A 27354-nucleotide genomic window follows, 5' to 3' on the forward strand; every position below is an offset into this window, starting at 1 on the left:
TCTGTGTACAGTGTTTGTAACTTTACCAAGACTTGGCCAAATTTCTTATCATTTTGATGATTTCAGAACCTTGCAATACACACAAATTCTTATATGCTAGATGATCAACCTTTTCTGGTCGATTCCACACCGTTTCTTTCACGATGCAATCGCATGAACAGAACTCAACGTCATCTTTAATTCTGAGTTAACGAAATGCCCGGTTCATCGTCAGGAGTTGTACATTCACTGTTGCCCATAGAGATGGAATAATTTGTTCGCATCTCTTTTAAATAAATCATTATGCCAATATTGTTTTTTGTTGATAGATGAAGTTTATAACTTTTAGACCTTGATTGATTATAATTCTAAAGAGTCTTAGAGATTGATCAACACATTTCTGAGAAGATATACATTTTGTGGATCAAGACTAAACTATTTCGTCACAATCATTTCATAAATAGAGGATTTTCTTTGGAGAAATTCATGATATATTTTTATGCCAGTTGTAGGACAAATAATGCCTCATTCTTTGACTAAATCCGTCGTCAACATTATTTTGATTAATAAATAAGCCATCGTTGCACACTTACGGACATTCGCTGTTTTGCAAAAAAAAACATGTCTAGCCTATGCGTTAGCAATTTACTATTATTTCTGTTCCTTGTTTTGATGTATTTTGTTATTTCTGTTGCCAATGAGACAGCCCTTTAGACTTACATAAATACACCAGGAATATAAAACAATTTAGTGAACATAAAATACAGACATTTTAAAAACGGCCATTTAACATTAATTTCAAACAACTAACGAATAATCACTCTTATAGGATGTACACATGACTGAACCACATAACTTGCAAAACTTAAAAGCATTTAGAGTGATAATACCTGCATAAAATAATAGCGTATCGTCAAATATAATTTTGTTCTACCATCTTGAAGAAGAAGAGGGAAAAGGAGGAGAAGAACAAGAAGAAGTAGAAGATAGAAAAAGAAAAAGAAGAAGAATAAAAAGAGAATAGAAAAAGGAGAAAGAAAGAGAAGAAGAGAAGAGAAAGAGGAAGAGAAAGGAGATGGTTATAGAGAAAAGAAGAGAAAGATAAAATTGTTTAAAAGACCGGCCCGGAGAGAAGAGGAAGAAGACGAGGAAAGAACGAAGAAAGTGAAGAAGGGAAAGAAAGAGTTGGAGAAGGAGGAGGATGAGAAGAGAGAAAATTGCAGGAAGGAAGAAGATGCAGAGAAGATGAAGAAACTAAAGATAAAAGAATGATTAAACATAAGAAAAAGGAGAGGACTATGAGATGAGAATATGGATGAAGAAGATAGAAAGAGAAAGTCATAGAGAGAGAGAGAGAGAGAGAGAGAGTATGAAACAGCGAAAGAGAGAGATAAAAAAAAAGGTGGGACTGGGAGAGAGAGGGAGAGAGAGAAAGAGAAAGAGAGAGAGAGAGAGAGACAGAGAGAGAGGGAGAGAGAGAATGAATGAATGAAATAAAGAACAGATAGATATTATTGCATAGCAAGTGAGTAAACGAGAGCAAAAACCCAAACTTGGCACACGTTGAATGGCATACTTGAAGGGGCGGTGCTCCGAGTATACATCCGTTTTGTTCATTGAATGATTATACAAAGAAATGACAACCCATATATGGACTACATTCATTCATATGAAACTAGATAGAGACATGAAAGGCAATATAAGACAAGAATAATTATATTCATCAATTGAAACAAAACGTTTAAAGATAAACCATAATTCTCCTAACATGATTCCGTCTTTCGTGATCATAAATAAGAATGACAACCCATGTAGTGACTATATTCATTTATAGAAAATGAGATGAAGACGTGAACGCCATTATAAGACAAGAAGATATGCATTTATTGCAACATATCTATCAAAGATTAGATGATATTTATCAGGATTCTTAGCATATAGGTAAAAAAATTACAGAAATTGAATATCAACAACAATAACGAAAAGATGAATATTGGATTACTGGAGAAAAAAGAGAATGTTTGAAATTTATTTTAAAAAATAGCATGAGAGGAAAAAAAAGGCTAATTAGGGCTAATATGGAGGGGTGGTCTACCGTTGCCATGACAATCTGCATCATTTCCCGGAACTACTACCAGGAAGTGTTCATATCAGTCTTTTCACCCTCTGAACCAGACGACACCACTAGCGAGCTTACCAGATTACTCGAACCCATAGACAGCCTTTCGTTCATACCCGGGATCCATTACTAAAAAGCTATATTCGGAGACATTTTATTGGATATTAGACGAGTGCATCACACCACCAATTGGTGCATTAATACGCTATTGAGTTTCCCCTGACCGCGTCACGTTTACAGCTGATGTTGTGTCAAACTCGCGACGCTTCAAAACTTTTCTCATGGGACTGTTTTAGCTTTCAAAATCGCAGAAAATTGTTTTACTCAATCTTGTGTTTGACAGAGTGTTTGCAAATGTCTTATTGACAGTTAAACCATACGAATGATAGTGGACGATTGTGTTTTTGTGAGTATCGGGAATCAATTCGATATATTTACGTCAGATTTGTATGGAATAAAGAAATCTTCTCATCGGTTTGGATAAGCATTTTATTCCTTGTTTGGACCATGATCACGATGAGGTGGATACGTGGACCATGCCTTCTTCTCTTCGCTTTGATAATTGCCCAGTACTCTCGTAAGTATAACATACGATTCTCTTAATTTTCCCTCTTGTAAATAATATCGCCGGTGATCGTAGTGGAATGAATTGAAAATGATATATTTGCATATTTCCAAAAGCCCAGTGCACCTTATATGTAACTCTTCAAATATACCTTTTTAAGATGCTTGTATATGTATACCGTTTTGCATATTTTTCATGTACAGTATATGATTACTTTTGATGTATAATTATTTGTCAATGTATATTATGTACTATGTCTTTTATTGTATAGTTTAATATACTTTCCTGTACATCGTTATTGAAAACATATAATTTGACGTATTGTGTAGTGCCCTATATTTTTGCAAGATAAAGGTGATATGAGAAAAAAAATATGTCTGCCTGCAGAAAGTCGACAAGCTACACACATACCAAAAAGTTCTATATTCGCTTGTCGAACCGGGAAGTGTTATCAGTTTCCCCACTTAATTGCAACCACAAATCAAGAGCAATTTCAATACCATTTGTATATCGTATTGGAATCATGTGCCTACGTAATTGGTAATGTTCATATAATTCAATGAAGATTGACACGGGCTATACACAAAAAAAAAACCTTAACTTGACTTTTCGAAAGGCTTTACGATTGTGTTCTCAGCAAGTTTCGTACACTTTGAAAATCGGAAGTACATTATGACTATTATATGCACACAATTTGTATATGTCTTGACAAAACTAAAATAAGTGACAATCATATACTAATTTGATTTTAGGTCGATATTGAATCTTTCGTTCTGATATATTATGTCCCATTTATTGGTATTTCAATTCATAGTGGAGCAAGATAATGAGACAGGGATGAATAGTGGATGGAGGCCCAATTAAAGCCACGACAAAATCTAAGATAAATGACCTCAAAGGGCGAAAGCGTTATGATGTAGCAGTAATTGAGTTTAGAAATAAGAGTTCTTATTATAATTATATGGCATGTTGCTGAGCTTTCCACACGTCCCTATAAATAGGCCTTCACTATTGTCAAATCAAAAGTAAACTAATAAAGAGAAGGATAATCAGGTGATCAATGATATAATAGGAATAAACTAAGAGTGTAGGATAAAGGAGGATAAGACAGACAAAGACAGTGGTAACAACTGAAACCAAAGAAGTATAGGCCTAAGTGAGAGATGGAGAGTGGGATAGATAGAGTGTGTGTGGTTGAGAAACACTAGATGAGAGAGTGCGTGAGAAAGAGATAGAGAGAGAGAAAGAGAGAGAGAAAGAGGGATAATGTGAGAAACAGAGAGAGAATGTGAGCTAGAAAAAAAAAGAAGAAGAAAAGGATGTCAGGCAGGACATCATCTTACATGTGCATTTGAAATAAACTATATTAAGTTTGATATGTATTTTTGTATACTTCTTTTCCAAAAAATCACGTTGTACGAATTAATATCTCAAAATATGACACCCTTGCAGGAACAAATGGAGAAGAAATCGTCATCATCAACTCCACGCCGCTAGTGACGGGAGCCGTCACCCGGTTGGTATGCCTCGATGCGAGCGGGCAGCTAAGCGGAGATGAGCTGTCTGTTCAGAAGGTGCTACCAGCGGACGAAGGGCTACCCGTCCCAGCCGCTCCTTCCCTGGTCGACCCGGGTCATCTGGTAGCGGATTGGAACGCCAGCTGGGCAGATACCCGGTATGGCGTCTACTCCTGCCACGGTCTCGACGAGGCTCATAAAGTCATGACGGTCAAGATCAATAGAGATGGTAAATTTGATTACATTGTTTCTACCATTATCCTCATTTATAAGATGATGACGTGGATCCTAATAAAATGATTGGTTGAGAGCGTACACGTGACCCCGAGGCATTTATTTTGCCTAACATGTAACTTTGATAATGACCGGTCATTATAAAATGATAATGACCGGTCATTAGTAAAATCATGTTATACAACATCATTTTATAAAACAAATTAAACATAAACTTATAAAAACAAATAATACACATCATTTTTGTTCGGGCACTGGTAAAATTACCCACACTCTGTACCTTCAAAACCGTCCAAACACCCTCGGCATCGCCTCGGGCGTGTTAGAGTGTTCCAAAGGTACCTTGTTTTGGTAATTTTTACTAATGCCTTCACTGATGTGTATCATTTGTATATTATGCAGCAAAATATACCCCTACGTATAGTTCATGAAACAAAAACAAAATTGAAGTATATACGTGAAACTGAAATAAAATAAGAACAGATGCTTCTGAGCATGCTACATCACAAAGACACCAAGATGCATTTCCCTTCATTCAAACTTCAAATTACTTACAAGCACCCCCATAAACAAAAACAAAAACATTTAAAAGACAAACAAACAAACAAACAAAAACAAAGACAAACCCTGCTCACAAAGCTCCTTCCGAAATTAGGCTGTGTTATGGTTGTTACAGCAAGAAAGCGCTCAATTTTTTCAAATAGGATTGGTGAGATTGATCGATTGAATTCATTTATGGACTACTAAAAAACATGGATAATGACACAATATTACAAAGTGATTTTTGGAAAGAACACCCTGCTCAGCTGTGCCATTGCAGGGCGGCTGTTCTATACTGAGGGGTCGTAACAATAAAATAAAGACCATAACAATAACAATAAAATAAGACAGACGGGAGAAAATAATATCATGCAATCTAATTCATTAACATACCTACAACATGTCAAGTATAGTTTAGATAAGAGCCAGTTAACGTAAAGACAGATCAATGTTATACCATGATGATATATGAAGTGGATGACAAAACAAATAACAAAATATGCATATTCCCAAATTGAGTTCCTTTAAGGTAAACCACGGAAAAGTGTCATTGGCTCGTACTGAGTAGGGTAAACTAACCAAGGCGGTATTATTATCAATTATGAATTTGAATCAACCATTCTGATTGGTTCAGGGTCAGATATTTAAACAAGATGTCCATGCAACAATGTTCTTGATTGGTCATTGCCATTTTACGATTGATTGCCCCCAAAACTGTTACAAAGCCTCAGTTTTACTGACTCCACGTCTCCACCAATGTAATGGATTAAGCCTGTGGAATTCTATAACAAAACGAATAATCAGAATGATAGAAAATGATTGCAATCACGAAATGGAAATGAAAGATTGATGTCACGTTGTCATCGTCTATGTTCATTAAGTTACAGACATGTATTTTTTTAATGAGATGAAGAGATTGACGCTTATCGTTCGTTAATCTATGTTTTCTGACCACTTTAAACTTGGACAAAAGTAACTACACTTTCATGAATACCGTCCTACATAAACGTACAACATGATAAAAAATAATGAGTAGCATTTTGTGACTGCGTGGTTTAAGACCTTAAGAGTACGAGTTTTGTGTTACCATGACCGTTGATGACGTATATGTACCTTGATAGATAAAGATGAACATTGACCACTTTTGTCATTGCCACCAACTGGAAAACATGTACAAAAACAAGGATTGTTTATGGTTGGGTAAAGACTTAACAGTGCGTTTTGTTTTCTTTCTTGAATAATTTTCTTCTGGTGTGTTGTTGTTGTTGTTTGGTGTTATCGGCGTTTCATTCTTTTTTTAGAATATTTACGCCTTTCACTTTATTTTTTTTTCTTCTATTTTTTGGTACTATTTGTAAATTAGGTTGAGGCCTGCGTTTATATCTAGTTGCTATTTTGTCACGCAATGTCGCCTAACTCCGATATACGTGTAAATTGCCATACTATTGCATCGTGTGCGCCAACAATTTGTTATGTAACATGACTTGTACTAGAAATGATTATAGTTACTTTTTTTAAATGATACACGGCATCCTCTGAGCAGCAGCGAAGTAATCTGATTGGTCTATTTGGGACCCTCATTACTGCTGTGTGACCAGCTGTCAACAATTATATGTTGATATTCGAACTGGCTATCGTTTGGTTGCAAAGTATACCTAAAAATGTCTAGGGGCAATCGGGCGGGGTCGGGCATGGGCTCCTCTCTCAAATAACAAAAGAAAAAAAGAGAGAGAGCTAGAGAAGAGAGATTGTATAAACCGATTCCCTGTTCTTGATGAAGTTTCTTTATAACGTGAATAAAATGTTTGCATTAATGGTCATCACAGTATCTTCGAATACCTCACAAAGAGCTTCTGACAGTCTCCATACTTTTATTATAGCCAGGAGGATATGACCAAAACATAACAAAAGTGATATATGTTTGTTATAACGTTTTTTTCCCGATTCAAATAAAAAGCAAAAATGTCTAAAATTGGGTAAGATAAAGGGCATTATGATTAAAACTTGTATGCTACGATCGTTCAAACACTTTCGCCACCAGTCATGTCGGTCATATTATACAAAATGACCAAAGAACAGGAAGAAAAAGGAGAGGAGTAAGAACACGTACACGAACAAGAACAAGAAGATTAAGTAGAAGAAGAAGAAGGAGTACAACAACAAAAACAATGATAATGAGTAAAAAAACCAGAGGAACAAGAAGGATGAGAAGAACAAGAAGAAAAGAAGAAGTGAAATAAGTAGGAGGAGGAAAAGAAGAAGAATAACAAGAATAACCAAGAATAATGTGAAGAAGAAAAAGAAGAAGGTGAAGAGGAAACAAGAAGAAGAAGGAGACGAAGAAGAAAAAGAAGAAAAAGAAGAAAACAGGAAACATAAACTTATAAACACAAAACAGAAAGTGGAACTTCAAATGATCTTGCAATTTCTTCGTCAACTTTAGATCTTCCGATTACAGATGATGGTATTTCCTGAAGTTTTATTTGTCAATATTAATCATAATTTTCCTAAAAATCTTATTCCTCGTGATACTATTTCCAATGGTACAGTTCTTCAGGAATGGTAGCCAAAAAATGGCACCATTATTTTAGTTTCAAAGTCATCGGAAATTTAGGTAATGACCATCATTGACTATTACTGCGTTGTTAACCAGACAGGAACAACGGATAGTTGAATCTCAGGTGCTGGAGACTTAATGGAGAGTGTGTTTTTAGAACGTAATCAAGAACAGTTTGAAAAGCCTTGTAGATATTCAGGTGTACCATCGAAACGGGTATGATTCAAAATGGCGCAAGGTCGGCCTAGGAGGTTCATCAGAGGATCTAAAGTGGAGTTGCGATTCATTATTTTGGTGTTTCATTTTTTTTCCAAGCATGTGAGACAAAAATAGCGCATACTTTTTCAAAGTCATCGGAAATTTGTACAATGACCATCGTTGCCTATTACAGACAGGAACAACGGGTTGTTAAGGCTAGGGTTTAGAAGTTTGTTTTAAAAGCGTTGTAAACGACAACCTTGTAGTATTATCAACACAATATGTCTAATTCAAAATGGCGCTGGGGTGGGCCTTTGTCAGAGAGACTAAAATGGAGTTTTATGAGTGTGGTGGTGTTTCCTGTAGTAGAGGAAACTGAGTGAGGTTGTGGCAGGAGGTTTATCTACCCATGCTTCCGCCTGATTATAAAGACCAGTTTACACCAATAGAGTAAGTCTGGCTGTTGATATGGTGAAAGAGATGTACAAAAGATAAGATAATAAAAACGAAAAGATGGATTAACTTAACATTTTTTGTTGCCCTCGTTAACGTTAGTCTTAATTTGAATGTTATTTTTTCCCCGATCCTTTTCCCGAGCTCCGGATTTAACGATAAAAGTGGATGTAAATCTAAGACACTTATGTAAATGTGAGACATCATTTCTGAGCAAGCCACCGTTATAATGGGAAGGGGCGGGCCTTTAGGGGTTTGGGGGGCTCTTCCATTTATTGTCTACTACATGTACCTCGCTTCAATTCTTTCATAATGAAACCCTCCCCGTAGAATCTCTATATTGGTGACGTCCTTGGATTTTTGGTTGAGCTGGTGACTTCAAGAGTTTCTCAATGAAAATGCCATGTACTTCTGGCACGGTGTCGCTTTTGCTGGCCAAAAAAGCGTGTCGTGGTCGAGTGGATACGTCGTCGGACTGTCGATCACAAGGTCCGTGGTTCGAGTCCCGCCTCGGCACTAATGTCCTTTGGCAAGACTTTGATCTACATTTGCCACACTCAACCCAGGTGATGTAAATGGGTACCTGGCAGGAATTAATTCTTTGGAATGCTGGAGCGCTGTATAAACGGCAGCTAGGCTAAAGCCGGGGTAATACTAAATGCGCGTCGGAATAGAATTATCTAGTTAGACGGCGCTATAGAAATGTCTATTATTGTTATTATTATTATTAATCGACTCTGTGATTAATAGCAAAATTCATACCATACCTCTTATTCTGCTTAGCCGGACGGGTCGAAATACACTTGAATTTTTGGTTGAGTCACGGTGACTTAAAAAGTTTCAGTTTCATTTTCTTCTGAAGAAGAATTATTAATATAGAAAAACAGCGCTGTTAGGCGTGTGTAGTCAGTATAGTGCTCTGATTTGTACAGCCGTACATCTTCTAAGTACTGTATGTTAAATAAATACCAAGTCAAAAATGATCCGATACACTTTCTGATAGTGAAACGAAAAAATAAAGAAACAATTAATGCGCTAGTACTATTCAGAAAGTTATAGTTATATTAAAGCCCGTCTGTATTAGTTTGGCCAGGAGGGATTAGACCACCCAGCAAGGTCACTGATGGGTGGCTATCTCATCAACTCAGCTCTCAATTAACATAAGAAAAAGAGGATCATGGGGGACCAACGGGCACCTTTTTGGCATTGTTTTCTATATAGAGGGAACAAGTAGTACAGTAGGGCTTAAGCACCAAGAAATTGTGCGGCTACTGTATCGTTGGATGCGTTTGACAGAGCGGTTTTGTAAACAAAATGAGTCATGAAACAAACATACAGGGATACATACATGTACAGACATACACACAAACCAAACAATCAATTTGTAAGCTACATATAAGACTGAGCGAAATGTCCTTCTATCATTATGACGTAGATTCATTACTCATCGTTGCTCTTGATACCTCGCCTACATTTCTACTATCGCACTATGATGATACAGAGCTGCCAACTAGTACGGATTTCCCGTAATTGGTACGGAAATTAACGACCATTACGGAATGTTGTTTAAAATTACGGATTTAAAAAAAAAAAAAAAAAAAAAAAAAAAAAAGATTTTTTTTTTTTTTTTTTTTTTTTTTTTTTTATATATATTTTTTTCCCCCCCATTTTTCCTGGAAGACTGTGTTGTGATGATATGAAACTCATTATTTAACAACTTTGTGTGAGTAAAATCACCAAAAATGTCAGATAATCATGTGTCTGTGCAATGTTGGCGTGCCGTTTTTATTAGAGTCATAGCGCCGCATAGGAAATTACTGATTTATACCCAAAATTACTGATTTTGAGCCTTGTGATTACTGATTTTCGGTTCTGGAGGTTGGCAGCTCTGATGATATTCATTGACGTAACAATGGAAAGGTTTCAATAGGCCCTACTCATACTTTCGAATATATTCATCTGTAAGATTTGCCAGTTTACACTAAAATTTATCCCCCAAATATTCTTAAAAAGATATCGGACCTGTTCACACAATCAATTTTTTTCTTCATATAGGTATACATTAATCCACATTTGATTCTCTGAAGGGTTTTGGTTAAGTGCTCTAAAAAATGTTTGTTATGTTTGATATCGTTTGTTAACTTTTTTTGAACTTATATTGTAAGTAACCATGGTAACTGGTATCTACTCGCCCATACATCCTGATTTTCAATGGGGATAGAAAATGCCTGTTACATCCGAGGAAGTCGTGTTCGAACGTGTTTTTACGTTGTATTATTCAAGATACTTAAAAAATAGTGGGAAGAAAAAAATAAGGAAAATGCGAAGGACAAGATATATATTTAAGATAAACCATATTTCGATGAGACAGATCTAGATTCTTCTGTTATGATAGCAATAAACAATTAAACATGCCTAGACACGTTTGCGGTTGTAAATCATAACTTACAAAGGATTTTCAGGAGTAAGGGTTAGGTCAAATAGATACAATTAAATAGAACACTCTATTAAAAATAATATACAGGCCTTTTGGTTTCCTTTTAAAAAACTACTTCACTGTTTCTTTATGCATGCTTCTACTTTAAATGTAACTCAAATACGTTTGCTTAAAAGGCCAAGGTATATTATTTAAAAAAATAATACTTTTCACCAAAACATTTTTACGAGAGTTAATTATATCTATATCGGTGTGATTTTCTAGGCAAATACTTTATGGGTCCGTATCATATTTTTATCGTTTAAGAAAACCAATTTGAATTTTTATTGCAAAGTGTTGTTTCGAATGGGTCTTCATTTACTGGAAGCACCAATCTTTTGTCTGTCTCATTTCAAAACTATTAATTTTTCATTCTGTGTTCAATTATGACTTTTTAATTATTATTATTATTATTATTATTATTATTATTATTATTATTATATTGTTATTATTAATATTATAGTCATCACTTTTATGTTGATGATTATGATTATTATTATTTATTTGACCAATCGGAAATCATACAATGAGTATAACAATCAGATAATACATTTCATAATACATGCAAACAGTTTTAGGAAAGTGGAGAGGAGAAAGAAGGATACAATCTGCTGGTCAGGGATGATATTAAAAGCAATTGAAATTGCTATTACTCGAAAGCATGTCACGTCGCCCCAAATGATAATGATGATTATAAAGACGATGATGGTGGTGGTGATGATGATAGTTATGATAATTATAATCATCTTCATCTTCGTTCATATCAGTATTTCACTTCATCTAAATATTTCACTGAAATGTTTACACCGTTGTTCGAGCTCTCCTCATACTTCATACTATCCTTGCTCCCCTGATATCTCTTCACAAACCCTGCTCGATGATTGAATTAGTCAACGGGGCACGTGGATATATACTTGACTTTTCGTTCATTCAAAAATGATGACAAAACCCGAGCTTAGACCTCTCTTTTGATTAACATAAATCAAGATAATTACCTTTTCATTATCCCCAAAGTACTAAACCTGACACACTCATGCCCTCAGTCACACCGAGGCGCAAGACACGAGAGGCCTGTTTCATTATCCCTATTTGTTATCAGGAACAGGGGCCCGTTTCATAAAACTTTTTATCAATAACAAATGCTTAATTTCTATGATAAATTTGCTCTCAGCCAATCAGATACCTTGATTCAGTAGCTTATAACGGTAGCTTGTATCATGTTATTGATATCAAGTTTTATGAAACAGGGCCCAGATTCCCTTCTATCCGCTCCCAGCCAATCAAATGTTTAGATTGCAGTTGCTTAGAGACTTCGGTGGTAAGCGCTTTATAAGTAACGTTTTTATTATTATTATTATTAATGATTGTTGTTTGATATTGATAACAACTTTTTTTTTAAGGGCCGATATAAACAATAGACCGAAGAAGAAAAAAAATCCCCTAAATAGTGTGAGCAACAGGACCGACACAGGACCGAAACAAACATTACGTTACCCTAAATGGCCGAGAATCTGTTAGTTTAGAGTTGGTTTGGAGTAGGTTAGCGGTTTCTGAGATATTATAGGTTGTCGGATGATTTATTTCGGTTTAGCGGTATGACTAGGGTATCAGATTTTTGTAAATATTATCGGATTATTTGAAGTTGGTCTGCTTTGTGACCGGGGTTTCAGACACGCATCTCAGGTCGTGCCGATCGAGCGCGGGGACGCGCGGGGATCGGGATGTCTGGAGAAAGAGTTTGTTCTCGTTACCATGGTTACCACGTCTCGTGTGTGAATGAAAGAACAGCATCTCGTCATAAATGCATCGTACGGCTGTTGCTGGGCGTTATTATTAGACAAGAAATAGGGGAACGTGTTCCTTTTTTTGGACTTGCTACACTATAATGAGTCAAGCAGCTTGGAAACGCTCTGAAGCTCTACTACAAGGGAAGGGAAGGTGAAACAGAGTTTATTTTGACTTTCATCAAAATAACAGATTTCAGTTTTGGTACCCTACCTAACCTGTTTTGGCTATGACGCATATCAACCAGTTTTTCTTCCTCTTCTTTTAACACACTGTAATATATATATGTATACAAGTAGAACAAAATGCAATCTTGGTTTTTAAGAAGTTTCAACAATGCACTCTATGCGGGAAGCGTGTGGTATGGTTAATTTGATTTGACTAGAAAACGGTTACGGTCAAACCTGTTTAGAAAGACCACCTACATGAGACACAAACATCGGTCTTTATAGGCAGGTAGTCTTTACTTTCTGAACCTTCTGAATTTGGAGTCAGCAGGGCGGTATTCCGCATGTCGCTAACTTGTACTGGGGGGTGCAGGTGGACCACTACACCGGGGTTTCCCCCTACTCTTATACGAATAGTGCAGTGGGTTCTTAACGTGCAAAGGTAGTGACTCTTCTCTACACGGGGCCTCCATTTAACGTCATATCCGAGGGAAAACAAAACAAAACATGTGGTCTTTATATTTATGGACGGGCAGCTGATAAAAAACAGCCTGGACTGTATAATCAAATGCCAATGGTATTGTTCATTGAACTATAAGATGATTTTTTTTTTCTTTATTAATTTTTTTTATATTTATCCCTCATAATTTAAAAAGAGCGGCCCGTTCAGATGACCAGCTTTTTCATAGGGCCCTTAACGTGAACAAATTGAAATTCCAAAAATAAATGAACGTAATCAACAAATCAATATCCACATTTAACAGTGAAAACAGTTCGGGTATATCAAAGAAAAACCCACCAAGAATAGGATCAAGAAAAAGGCGTGGAAGAAAGTGAAATATATCGACCATGCGATGAGGAGGCAAGTAGTGTGACAGACTAAACAGGAAGCTAAAGTTACACTGGAGAAAAGAGAAATGTAGGGATATATGGAGTGACTAATATGTTCAAATAAACATTAAATATATATTTTACAAAAGTATAGAAAATCAATAAATATAAAAGTATTCAAAGTATAAACAAATACTCATCTTATAAATCGCATGTATCCTTAGCATATTTTGATATCTGTTGAAGTACATGTATACCCGTATTACGATGTTCATGTATTATTTGATTTTCTTATACCACATCCAGCCAAAGACCCGCTATCAACATCAAACATAATTATGTAAACCATGATTGCTCTGCACAACCCTTTAGAAACATTAGTTTTGTTTTCCTTATATCACTCTTGTAAAATGCTATCAAACTTTTCGACCCTCATATCTCTTTTAATTATCAGGAATGTAATCGTCGATGATAGGATAATAAAGAATGTGTTTATTATCTAAATCTAGTTTTAATAGCATACTTTATTGATTTATGAATTAATTTGCTTGTGATCTCAATCTAGTTTTAATAGCATACTTTATTGATTTATAAATTAATTTGCTTATGATCTAAATCTAGTTTTAATAGCATACTTTATTGATTTATAGCTCCAGTGGACTATCAACATCCATGCAGTGTTATCTTTGCCAATTTATGCAAACATTGTTTTCGATCATGATTTACGGTGACATAAACAAAAAGCAAAACTATCGGGAGAATTAAACTTCGTCTGAGAAAAATCGATAAGAGTGGCCTTCTTTCCTGACTTTCGTTTTCAGTTCAAAACGCGCCAATTTCAACGAAATGAGGACCAAAAGATAATGAATGCCGATGTGAATTAATAAAGTAACGCCAATGTTTATAATTTAGGAGGGGAGACAAATACAAATGATGTAGGTCAAATTTATTGACATTTGAATCCATTTTCAATGAGCATGAACAGGAGCCATGGGACGTTTTAACGTGTACTTTTTGAAGAAGAAAAAAAGAAGAAAAATACCCAAGAATAAAGTCACGACATATTACTGGGTTTTCAACAGGATTCGCTGTTACTCTGACTTTATCAGTTATTATCCTCAAGAATTTCATGATAGAAAATTAATCATAAAAGCAGTATATTCTTCAGTAATATAAAACCAATGGAAATACAATATAATCATTTAAAAAATATGAATTCTCTTTGCAGCCCAGATCAAACCTGAACACTTCACCATGACGGCCAGCCCTGGCGATAACATAACCATTACCATGCAGATAACGACCCGAACCCGCACCCCTGATTACCTCATCTGGGCACACGACGAACTACCACTCCCCTATAACGCAACCCGCTTCGGATTCAACGACAGGTACATTATACCAGCGGTGGGGCAAGGAGATGCGGGCATCTACCAGGCGTACCCACCCGATGACCACACCCTAGGCGGCTACATGAGACTCATTGTCAGGGGTAAGATGGTGACGACGACACCCTTGGTGGTGGTGGTGGTGGTGATTGTGGTGGTGGTGGTGGTGGTGGTGGTGGTGGTGGTGATGGTAGTGGTGGTGGTGGCGGTGGTGGTGGTGGTGGTGGTGATGGTGGTGATGGTAGTGTTGATGATGGTGGTGGTGGTGGTGGTGGTGGTGGTGGTGATGGTGGTGATGGTAGTGTTGATGATGGTGGTGGTGGTGGTGGTGGTGGTGGTGGTGGTGGTGATGGTGGTGGTGGGGATGGTGGTGGTGGTGATGGTGGTGGTGGTGGTGGTGGTGGTGATGGTGGTGGTGATGATGGTGACGAATTTCCCCGAGATATCATGCCACAGCTATGCAGATGACACACAGCTTTATGTATCATTCAGACCTGATGAACATGCTAAAGAGCGATGTGTCTCACTTCTAGAAACATGTGTTGACTATGTACGTGGATGGATGTTGCAAAATAGACTCATGCTTAATGATGGTAAAACTGAATTAATGATCATTGGCACACCTAAACAGACATCCAAAATCAACTTAAACAGTGTATCAATTGGAGACTCTGTAAGAGAACCATCTGTTAGTGCAAGAAATCTTGGAGTACAGTTCGATTCGAATTTGAATATGAGAGAGCACATCACAAATGTTTGTAAATCAGCATACTACATGATCTGTAATCTCAGACGTATTCGTACATATTTAGATAAGGACATTACGAAAGACATTGTTCATGCATGTATCACCAATAAGTTGGACTATTGTAATGGTCTACTGTATGGGATCCCTGACTCTCAAATAGTGAGATTGCAACGGGTTCAAAACACCTGTGCAAGGCTGATCTGTGGTTGCTCCAAATTCACACGGATCACCCCAATGTTAAGAAATCTACATGTGTTACCAGTACGCCAGAGAATAAAATTCAAAATCTTGCTGATTGTTTATAAAGCACTTCTTGGTCAAGCTCCCACTTATGTCAAAGAACTGTTGAATTTCAAACCTAATCAACACAATCGCAACTTGCGCAGTTCCCGAGATATTTTTGTTGCTGCAGATCCCATCTATCAAAACGAAAATAACGCTAGGTAATCGAGCATTTGCTCGTGCAGCCCCAAAACTCTGGAATGACTTGTCTTTTGAAGTCAGGAAATCACCATCTGTAAACATGTCTTTAAATCGAAACTGAAAACACATCTTTTTAATTAACTGTAAATCTAAGCATATCAGGAGCTCTTGTAGCGCAGTAGAATATATACTTAATGTTGGATAGTTTCTGTGCTCTATAAATGTATTATTATTATTATTATTATTGTGGTGGTGGTGGTGGTAGCGATGGTGGTGGTGATGGTGATGGTGATGGTGATGGTGATGGTGATGGTGATGGTGATGGTGATGGTGATGGTGATGGTGATGGTGATGGTGATGGTGATGGTGATGGTGATGGTGATGGTGATGGTGATGGTGATGGTGATGGTGATGGTGATGGTGATGGTGATGGTGATGGTGATGATGATGGTGATGATGATGGTGATGATGATGGTGATAGGGTTGGTGATGGTGATAGGGATGGTGATGATGGTGATCATAATGATGATAATCATAGAATTGGTTGTGAGAAAATGATGGGTTAAGGAGAGAAAACAATTGGATTGATAACGAAGAAGATAATGATAATAAAAATGACCATAATAAAAACTTACGAGTGATAAGAGAATATAATTTTTTCTTTTTTTTCCTTGCTCTCTTTATTTTCTCTCTCTCTCTCTCTCTCTCTCTCTCTCTCTTTCTCTGCTTAATGTGTGCTTTTTTTGTTGTTCAATATTAATATTCATCATGTGCTCGTTAACACAATTATAGATTTTACAACCATATCTCCCTTTTTTCAGGTTGCCCTGCTGAACGTTGGGGCACTGGATGCACCAACGAATGCCCGACATGTAGTAACGGAGGAGAGTGCGATGACGTCACAGGGGTGTGTGTTTGCCCCCCTGGGTTCCACGGTGATACCTGTGAAATAGGTGAGATATAAGAACATTGCTTTGTTTATTACTATACGGGTTCTTATATAATTCTCATGTGAGCGTGAAATAATTGATGATACTAAAAAGTAAGAGTATAAAATGTTTTACAAAAAGTGTATTAAAACCCTCCTATATACTGCGATTATTACACAATTGCGAATGATAATATACCATTATATACTCTAATAACTGAAATGTTAAATCACCATTTCAAAGGGCCGAGGAGTGACCACTCTTTCAAAAACTCTTTCAAAACCTGCTAGATTCAACCTTTAAAATGTTGGATTTATTATGTTCAAATTGTTAATCGACCATTTTTGAAAAAGTGGTCACTCCTCGGCCCTTTTAAATGAGATTTAACATTTCATTGATTAGAGTGAACTAACCATGAGAACGCCGTTTAACTAACCTGGTGCATGAATATCATATTCCGAATATTGATCCACTCAAGTCTAATTTATGAATATAGCTAATTATTCTTTAATCATGCTTCTATTTTCTCACCTTCATATTTTGTGTCCAGGTTGTGGTGCGAACGTGTATGGATCCAGCTGCGAGCATGAGTGCACAGGTAACTCATGTCGGTTCATGCAGTTCTGCCTGCCCGACCCTTACGGGTGCTCTTGCGCCACTGGCTTCGCTGGCCTCGCCTGTAATAAAGGTAAGATTTTTGTTTTAAACTTGTCCTTTCAGTGGCGCCGGATCTAGGGTTCGCTGGGGGGGGGGGGGGGGGGGGGGGGGTGATGGGGAATGTGCCGATATTTCTACACAATTCCCTGACTGCCTGACAAGGCAAAAAAAAGTAAGCATTAGTACATGCTTCTTCTTTTCTTCCTGCATTTCTTTCTTTCTTCCTTATTTCCTCCCCCACCCCCTTTTTTCTTTTTTCTGTATTTTTCTGTTTCCCTTTTCCATCTCTCTTTTGCTGGGGGCGTACCCCCTGTGCCCCCTTTATATCACCACTGATTTTAACCCATTTTAATTCTGTTTTGCACCAATGGTATATACGTAGAGATGTTGTGATCCAGACGATAAGTCCCCGGACTGTCCATCACAAGGTTCGGGGTTCAAATACACTGTAAAAAAATAATAGTCGAAATAACTCAATAAAATTGAGTAAAAGAATTGCCTTATTTTTATTAAGTAAATATTACCTACGGCATCTTAAGTAGAATTTACTTATTTTGCTTAATAAATTTTTACTCAGTTAAATCGAGTTACATTAACGTAGATAATTTAAGTATTGTAATCATTTAGATAATTTAAAAAAAAGCTATGATAGGTTTACATATTGCATGATTTGGTACCCATCTAATCTAACAAGTAACATCCACTAATCATTCACTTCTTCCATTTAAGATTAATCACTAATCACTAACACATACGCTTCAATTCGATACATATTGAAAGGCTCCAAATTTTATATATACTTGATCGTAGCATCTTAAAAGGAAAATTGGTTGACAATTTCCTGAAATATCAAGTTTTGATTTGTTTTGAACTGGGTAACAATTAAAAATTGTCTTGTCTTTGCTTAGCCATGTTAAATGAATTAGTAAATGTTTTAAAGTCCTTAAATTTTCATTCAACCACAAAAAAGAATTGTTTTATTTAAAAAAGAGTTTAATTTGGTCTTAATGAATATTCATAAAATATGTAAATATTTCTATTACGCACTGCATCGGTCCTTACTTTAAAAAAATAAGAATAATCAACATAAATTGTTTGAGTAATACGTATAATTTCTGATTTTGAGTTAAAATTACTAAATTAATACAAGCTGAAATTACTTAAAGTTCTTATGTATTTGATTTTACTTAAATATTCCACGTATGTTCTACTAAATTGAAAGTTTGAGTTAGCAAGACTTAAATTTAGTGCGTAAGTGGCAAAACTAATGTTTTCAAGTAAATTCTACATGGAAAAAATACGTAAAAATTACCAATGAACAAATACTTTTTTACAGTGTACTAGCCATGGTACTAATGTCCTTCGGCAAAACTTTAATCTTTATATGTCAATCTCCACCTAGGTGAGGTAAATGGGTACCCGGTAGGAAAAGATTCCTTGTATGCTAATATCATGGTAGCTCACATTAAGCACCTTATCAGGGAGCGACTTGGCACCTGTATAAAGCTAGGGTGAAATGATACGATACGTTATAATGAGCGCAGTAGCATCTATAATTGTTAAGTAGCTGCGCTATGTAAATTCATATATCAATTTACCTATTTTATATTTTTATTTGATATGTGAACGATGAAGTTCTCTGAATCTAAAACGTTAAAACCAAGTCCTTCCCCTATTAAACCCTTAACGTGTAATTATTTCTGTTTCCTTGTCTGTTCACGAATTCAAACTTCTTTTCTAACTTCGGGACTTTATTCCGTTCATTGACATATTTTAATCTATATTGATTATGAATAATACATCCGTTATCCCTGGGGTACTGGAGCCTTACTCTGTTAATTGATTATGAAAAATAGAAATTGATTGGAAAAACATCCGTTTTGTGGTCCTAGTTAACATTGCAAATCCATTAAGTAATTGCGAGGTAAACTACAACGGTTAAAACATGTTTCCGATCACGTCTTAGCCTAGCCGTGGCATGAGGAAGATAAATCATATTCTTTCCTGTTTTTTATCCTTAAATCTTCCAGCAGCATCACTAAGACAATAGCAATATCGATTTCGACACTGCGCAGACTCTTTTTTTTTGGGGGGGGGGGGGTCTGTCAATATGGTTTAACTGTTCCTGGAATTATGATATCGTTATGAAACTTGCCTAATGCATTTCCGTCTGCGTTTAGTCACCGAGCCTAGTTTCTGTTGAAAGTCACATTGAGATCAATATAGCTGTGTAAAATTATGATTGCATGCGTGGGGTGTATGTCCTTTTGGCAAGGCATATACATTTCCCACTCTCCACCCAGGTGATGTATACACGTACCCGGCAGAAAGGGATTTCTAGAATATCAGAGCACCTGATCTGCGGCTCATGACTTAATGGAAGTGTGTTTTAGTGTTAAATTAGAGTCGGTGCATGCTGACTAAGGGTGAGATTAGGTTTTAGGTTAGCTTCAGGGTTAGGTTTAGGTATAGGTATAGAGTTGGGTCTAGGGTTTGAAGTTATGAATTATACTTGTGTGACCGGGGACCGGCGGGCGTTATTTTTTTCGGCGGCACAGATTGGGGTTAGGAGCGTGTTGAGTCTATGGGAAAGTGTAGGGTTAGGGTTAGGGTTAAATCAAGATCCCTTTTAACAAAAAAGCCCCAATCTGTGCCGCAGAAGAAAATAACGCGACCGGGGGGGGGGGGGGGGGGGTTCTCGCCAGCGCGTAAGTCAGACAATATGGCGCCGGGCATGTATAACAGTTTTGTGACCTTTCACTTTTTTGTTTTACCTGTTTACAGTTCATTGTAGAATTATATCCTATATAGCAGTTAACTCGGATTGATTTTCACAGTATATTGAACTGAAATTGATTCATTGGGGGAAATCAGAAAACGTCACTTACAGGATTTCCCTAGAATTTCAGAGGAAAAGATATCTTGCAACTACCGTTATGTGCATAATTCCATCCAACTGCGGTTTCCCATTCCTTTGTGTGTTTAAGACCCTATTGTGTGTTTGTCTGTCTCAATTTGTTATAAAATTAATGATAAAAGAATAAATCGCCTTTCAGATTACATGAAAATGAACAAATTACTATGAAGGGCTTTGTTTGAGCTCAGAATGAGATTTTAATTCATAAACCCTGATTTTTTTAGTTCATTCCAAATTCATCGAAGAAGTATCCTATAGCATGATGGGAAAAGTCAGTGAAAGAAGAATACTGTAGACCACGACAAATAAGGGCGAGAAGGTATTCTACCAGAAATTGGATCCACTTAATGTTTTTCTGAATCGCTCGTGAAAGAAAAAGTAGGCTTACAAAATAATCTAGATTAATCAGTATTTTCACATCTATGAGTCACTACTAAAGTGTTTTTGTTGAGACTTGGTGGTTTATTTAACAACTGTATATCATCAAAACACACCAAACAAGCAAACAACAAACGGAATTGTGACTGAATGAACTGTCGGCATAGCCAGAGATTGAAATTTACAATATTTAGTCGTTAGATTGACGTGTATAGATTAGAAAAACGTCGATATAATAAACCAGACATTGATTTGAAAGGGATTTCAAAAGGATTTTGTCGGCTTTCTTACTAAGGAAAAGATTATTTGCATTTCCGGACAATATTATTATACAGGCGTATAGACATATTAACACCTTCTGGAAACCTTGCTGATAAGTTGAAGGACTAGGGTAGAAGGGAAATGGTCATGAAAATGTAGTTTTTATGATCATTATTCTTCAGTCAATATGTATCATGGACTCACCAGGTAGGGTTCGTAAGGAAGAAGAAGAAGAAGAAGAAGAAAACCGATTTCTGCCTAGTTTGGGCATCTAAACGCTTATACTCTTTGAGCATTTTTAGAAGTAGTAGTAGTAGTAGTAGTAGTAGTACCAGCAGCAGTAGTAGTAATAGCAGCAGCAGCAGCAGCAGTAGTAGTAGTAGTAGTAGTAGTAGTAGTAGTAGTAGTAGTAGTAGTAGTAGTAGTAATAGTGGTAGTAGTAGTAGTTGAAGTAGTAGTAGTAGTAGTATTTCATTCGGCACATCATGATAGAAACGAAACTCCTTATAAATGATGAAAATAACAGATGAAATATAAAGTTTTCTTGAGCATGCTCCCTAAATAAAGCTGCCATGTTGGAAGAAAAATCAACCAATTTAAATCACTCTGGTCATCCGGCCTTACTCCGGACTTTGTAGAGTATACCAAAAAGCACTAAATCAAAGTTTCATGTGATATAACGAGATAGATTAAGAAGAAAACGACATAATTTCAAACACTATTAAGGCGTTAATACTATCGTTCAAAGTGACCAATTTGATGACTTTTTAACATCATTTTAATGATCATCCTAGCACAACAACGAGACATAATAAACCAAGACAAAACCAAATAATAGGTAGATTCATGCAGGGCTATTTAGTGTCATATTGGACAAAATATGCCATAAAGGACATTGTTATAGAAAAAAACATGTGTAAACATTTAAAAGAATCGATTTAAAAATAGATATAATGGGTAATATCAATGAACCAAACAAAAGTGAAGATCATCATAAATGCATGTACTATTACTACTATGCTATTTGTAATGATGATATTAGGAATATACAAAAACAAAATGGTGGCACGAATAGAGTGCGCAATTGTGTTTCTATGAACTATTGTGGAGTGGTTTCTGATCTACATCGAAAAGGATGTTTACGGGTTTGTATTTGAAGTGTCAATTGATTAATCTGATTTCTATCGGAATTGTCCACTTACTCTTCTTTCCTGTTTAACTCAGACAGAAGTAGGTTTATATTTGAAGGGTCGATGAATCAGATTGGTTTGGGTTAGAAAACAAAATGAGTCATATTGATTTGATTTGATATTTCATTTCATTTAATTTCATTTATAACAGCAAATAAAGTTTACAAAGCTTTTAGTTTAACAAAGTCATTCCAATTGAAATATTAACAAACGAGAAATATACATAACATGGTACGTGCAATGCAGTAAAAGTATTCAATAGAAGCAAAACAAATCAGACAAGCCGTTAAAAAAAGTTTGAGCAAAATCGGATAACTAATAAGAAAGTTATGAATTTTCTATTGAAAGTAAGTTATTTTTGGAGTAGACTTGTACTTTAAGTCCTGTAAGAAAAAAACTCTCATGAATTTCTTTTAGCTGAACGCCCTTGGAAGCCCTTTACATCAGGAAGTTTTAAGAATTGACCCTTGCAGTCTTGAAGTCATTACAAGTCATTGATTCAACTCTTCTTGAAGAGGAAATATACAATACTATAGTCCCTATTTTTAATAAAAGGCGCAATTTTCCTGAAATTCAACGAAGCGTGAATCCTTCTTTTACCCGGCTGGGACATTTCCTTGTTACACTTGCGACTACGTGTTTACCGGGCACGAAATCTTATTTAAATCAATACATTGTACTTTTTGTAGATCGTTAACATATTTTAACAAGGACCCTATTTTGTATAGCTTTAAGAAAGAATCTAAAACAACCTGTTGAAATGTAGGGAAGAAAGTTTCTCTCGTTTGCCTTGGATGCCATATGTCTTTTAGTGACGCGAAAGAATGCCCAGCATATTTTCCTGAAAGAGATGGTTGAGTTCCGGGGAGAGGTGAAAAGTATTTTTGTGAGCGTTATCATTGTTATTATTCAGGTGTGGAAGAACATCAGAAGAAAAATGTTCCCTGAAAAGCATGGCTTTTAAAATGCTTCCCTATTCTAAATAAGACAAGTAACAGCTTAAAAACGAGGCCCCAATTTTATGGCACATGCTTGTGTATTCCCATATATATCTTTCTGTGTACAGTGCTTGTTACTTTACCAAAACTGGGTCAAATTTCTTATCATTTTGATGATTCAAGAACCTTGCACTGAGTAGACACCAATACTAAATATGCTACATGATCAACTTTTTCTGATCGATTCCACACCGTTTCTTTCACAATGCAATCGCATGACCAGAACTCAACTTTATCTTTGATATTCTAACCTTGTTAAAACTAATGCACACATACTTTACTAAAAATCAGCAGTTTACAAGGAAGAAGTTACTCGATTGAAGAAAAGAAAAAAGCTAAAGAAATACATTGGAGCATGATATTTCCTCTTCGTCTGTGAGCCCGTTCGAATGTACCTGGTATTTCTTGGAATTTCGTTCTCAAGTCGACCATAAAGATTAATTTTGTGCGTGAAATCATAATCGAGCTATGTTTACTTTATATACGAAGGGGAAATATCCGTCGTCGTTTTCGGACGAGGAGGAAAACTGAAACAAAGATTCCTAGATTAGTGTTCACTGAAAACTTTAATCACAGAAAGCCATTATTCCAATTTGCAGATTTGACACATTAAGTAAATTCCAGAGCGATAGAGAGAGAGAGAGAGAGAGACACTTGAGAGAAAGAAAGATAGAGATACGTAAAAAAGAGAGAGTGAGAGAGAACGGAAGAGAGAAATAGAGAAAGAAAGAGAGAGAGAGAGAGAGAGAGAGAGAGAGAGAGAAATAGAGAGAGAGAGAAAAAAAAGGGGGGAGAGAGAGAGAGAGAGAGAAAGAGAGAGAGAATCTTCATGGTCGGTCCGTCCATGTTGTAAGACGCTTTTCATGTCTGTGGTATAATGTTTAGGGACGTTTTAGATAAACTCACTTAATTATTATACAATTCCGTACAAAAGTCATGTCATAAACTGCATTTTGCCTTCACATTTCCATCAGAAGAATAATTATTTCCCCAATCATCTCCCTTGCGCGGTTGCGCCAGGCTTATTATATGAATAGCTAGACGATTTCCTTAAATGACTATAAGCAATATTTCTGCAGCTCAGTTCGATCAAGGGTAACAATACGGAGCACGTAGCTTGTTTTCAAGAGACCTCGGAATTGATGTTCATCACGTGACAGAACACAAAGGATTGTAATTGTTATCCCCACTGCTAAGCCAGCTTTGTTTTTTCGCGGTATCTGTTTGTAAAGTACAGTTTATTTAAGGGGTAAGGTTGATGGAAAAACCCAACCAAAAGTTTGAAACAAATCTTCTTCTTTTTGGTCACCTGTTGGTAGATGGGTTTCCTTCCTGACAAACAGGAAGTGAATCGGGGTCAGAGGTCACTTTGGTCTATACGATAGTTTCAAGCTGAACAATACCATGACTACTGTTTTATGAAACACAAACTGTTGCACGTAGATTCTTAACCTCTTTTATTGAAACGACCGTGACAGTATGATTAGTTCTTGAAAGATACCGTTCATGTCTTCACGGAGTATTTTAAGTTAATTGTTATGACTCATTTAGATTGATCAATAAAGTTCGGAGAAGATATAAACTTTATTTATCAAGAATAATCATATTGCCACAATCATGTCATGAAAAGTAGTAACAATAATGACAACAGTGTATATGAGGCTGGAGGTGGGGGGGGGGGGGGGAGGGGACACGTCCCCCAACTATAGCGGGCCTCGCTCCTGTTACATGCTAACTATTGCAGGCGTGTTGCCCTGTCCCGCAGAAATTTGATAAGCTTTTCTGTTTGTCTTGTTTTTACTTGCTTTGTGCAAAAAGTGTGCATAAACGTAGTAGACATGGCCCATTATTCATAACATCTTACTAAGTCTAATTGTAAACTAACTATAGTACATGACACAAGCTTAGTACGGTTTTATGAATACTGGCCCAAATCTGTCGAATATCGGTTTTAGTTTCACAACCTGCTTTTCAGTGACCCTGTTGTTCTGGTTTCGATAGAAGTGTGTAAAGGTAATTAGTGGTTAATGGTAATGATCTTATATCCATGTCAGCCATTGGTTAATCCATTACCATAGGGATGTGGTAAACAAAGTTAAGGTCATTGTTCTTAGAAATTAATTTACATTTGAAATAACAAACATGTTTTGGACACTCCTGTTATTGTTTTTATGGTGATTAATGAGGATGCCATTGACTCAATAGGGTTTCGAAGCAAGATGTGATCACTGTATTAACAAAAGTAAATGATGCAAAATTAGAAAAGGGATTTCCTGAAAATTTTTTTAGGCAAACTACAATGACTTTCGCAGCCTATCGGGTACCGATTTAACACCTGGGTAGAGAGAAGCAATATAGATACAATGCCTTATCGACATAAGTGCCTGTCAAATGTCTAAACCACTCAACTGCGAGACCTAGCCTATACCATGGACCTAGGTCCATGCTTATACCATCTAATTCACCCCCCCCCCCTTTTCTTTTTCATTCTCTCTGACAGCTTGCCCGGATGGTCATTACGGTGCGGGATGTCTCCAGACATGTCACTGTGAAAATGGGGGATTATGCGACCCTTACGCCGGGTGTTTGTGTGTTGGCAACTGGACCGGACCCACATGTGAAATAAAGAGTAAGTATCCCTATTTCAATAGGGAGGGGGAGAGGGGAGATTTAAGGTAGTGTTGTAAGTTATATTGATTGGAAATTTGTAAGGCAGGGCGAGAGATAGAGAGAGAGGGGGAGGGGAAGGAGGGAAGAGAGAGAGAGAGAGAGAGAGCGAGATAGGGAGGGAGAGGGAGAGAGAGAAAGGGAGAGAGACACAGAGAGACAGAGAGAGACAGACATACAGAGCGAGAGAGAGAGAAAGAGACAGACAGACAGACAGAGAGGGAGAGTGAAACTGAAACTTAAATAAGTGGAACTGTAAACGTGCACGACGTGTAGTTGCAAATTTGGTATGCTTTGCAAAAAAAGTAAAATTAAAAATAAATGAAGAAACATATCATTTTTAGCACAATACAGGTTTTAATCAATCAAAAGATAGAGAAATGTCTCAAATTAGTTGCCGGAGTTGGCTAAACATAACAGATCTCATTTTATCATGACTGTTTATTCAGACCATTTTGTTGTATATTCAACGACCCCGAAAGTGAAATGACCCTGTTTATCCTTCTACAAATATATTTCCAGTGTTTATTATCGACACAGAGCCTGATGTTTTGCTGATACCCTCTTCAAAATATTATGGAAATCTTATTAGGAAAATATAAAACCCTCGAGAAGCGTGAGTGAAATCTCATCTGAGAAAATGTGTTCTGGGATATTAATTCAGACTTAGGGATATATATTACAGGCATGGGTTAATACATTTCCAACGTGTCATGTTAAAGGTAAAGACCAGTTATGGTCATGCGATTGCATTGTGAAAGAAACGTTGTGGAATCGATCAGAAAAGGTTGATCATCTAGCATCTAGCATCTGCAAGGTTCTGGAATCATCAAAATGATAAGAAATTTGGCCCATTCTTCGTAAAGTTACAAGCACTATACACAGAAAGATGTATATGGGACTACCCTATATCTCTCACAGACCATGAGAGAAACAAATTTACCAAATATATGAATTAGTAGGCGGTTTCCCGGCAAATTTTTTATCATCATGAATTAGTCAAAACATATTCTTTCACATGATTGGTAATGAGAGCTTCCATTTCATTTTTTGAAATTGGGGCGTTTCCAATACTGGTCTTTACCTTTAAAGCGATTGAAGTCCCTGTTTGCGTTTGGACAATTCACAGAAATAGAATACACAAGACAGATCACTGAGCTCAGCTCCCTTAATATAAAGGGCATTGTTTGGATTTGCACAGTACAAGGATACAGTATTACACAACACACGAACCTTGTTTGCAATGTTGGGGTGCTGGCAGTAAGAAACGACAGATATTTTTTATTCAAATAAACAGTTCTGTTAATGGATGACAGTACTTTTCTAGTGTTTTGTATCGTGTTGTATACAATTTACGGATAATTTTTCCAGATAATA

General features: G+C 36.5%; 1 protein-coding gene across 1 annotated transcript in view; it reads left to right on the forward strand.

The window, feature by feature from the left end:
- The first annotated feature begins 2137 nt into the window (after positions 1-2137).
- Positions 2138-27354, forward strand: part of TIE1/2 (Tie-like receptor tyrosine kinase) — a 48267-nt gene continuing 23050 nt past the window's right edge. The window contains exons 1-6 of the mRNA XM_030996160.1: positions 2138-2675; positions 4116-4409; positions 14650-14913; positions 16802-16933; positions 17460-17597; positions 25811-25939. Of these exons, the coding sequence (XP_030852020.1) occupies positions 2606-2675; positions 4116-4409; positions 14650-14913; positions 16802-16933; positions 17460-17597; positions 25811-25939 (1027 nt within the window). The 5' untranslated portion in view covers positions 2138-2605. The remainder of the gene's footprint in view (positions 2676-4115; positions 4410-14649; positions 14914-16801; positions 16934-17459; positions 17598-25810; positions 25940-27354) is intronic.

This window comes from Strongylocentrotus purpuratus, unplaced genomic scaffold (assembly GCF_000002235.5).
Source record: "Strongylocentrotus purpuratus isolate Spur 01 unplaced genomic scaffold, Spur_5.0 spur5_scaffold_3, whole genome shotgun sequence".
NCBI lineage: Eukaryota > Metazoa > Echinodermata > Echinoidea > Camarodonta > Strongylocentrotidae > Strongylocentrotus > Strongylocentrotus purpuratus.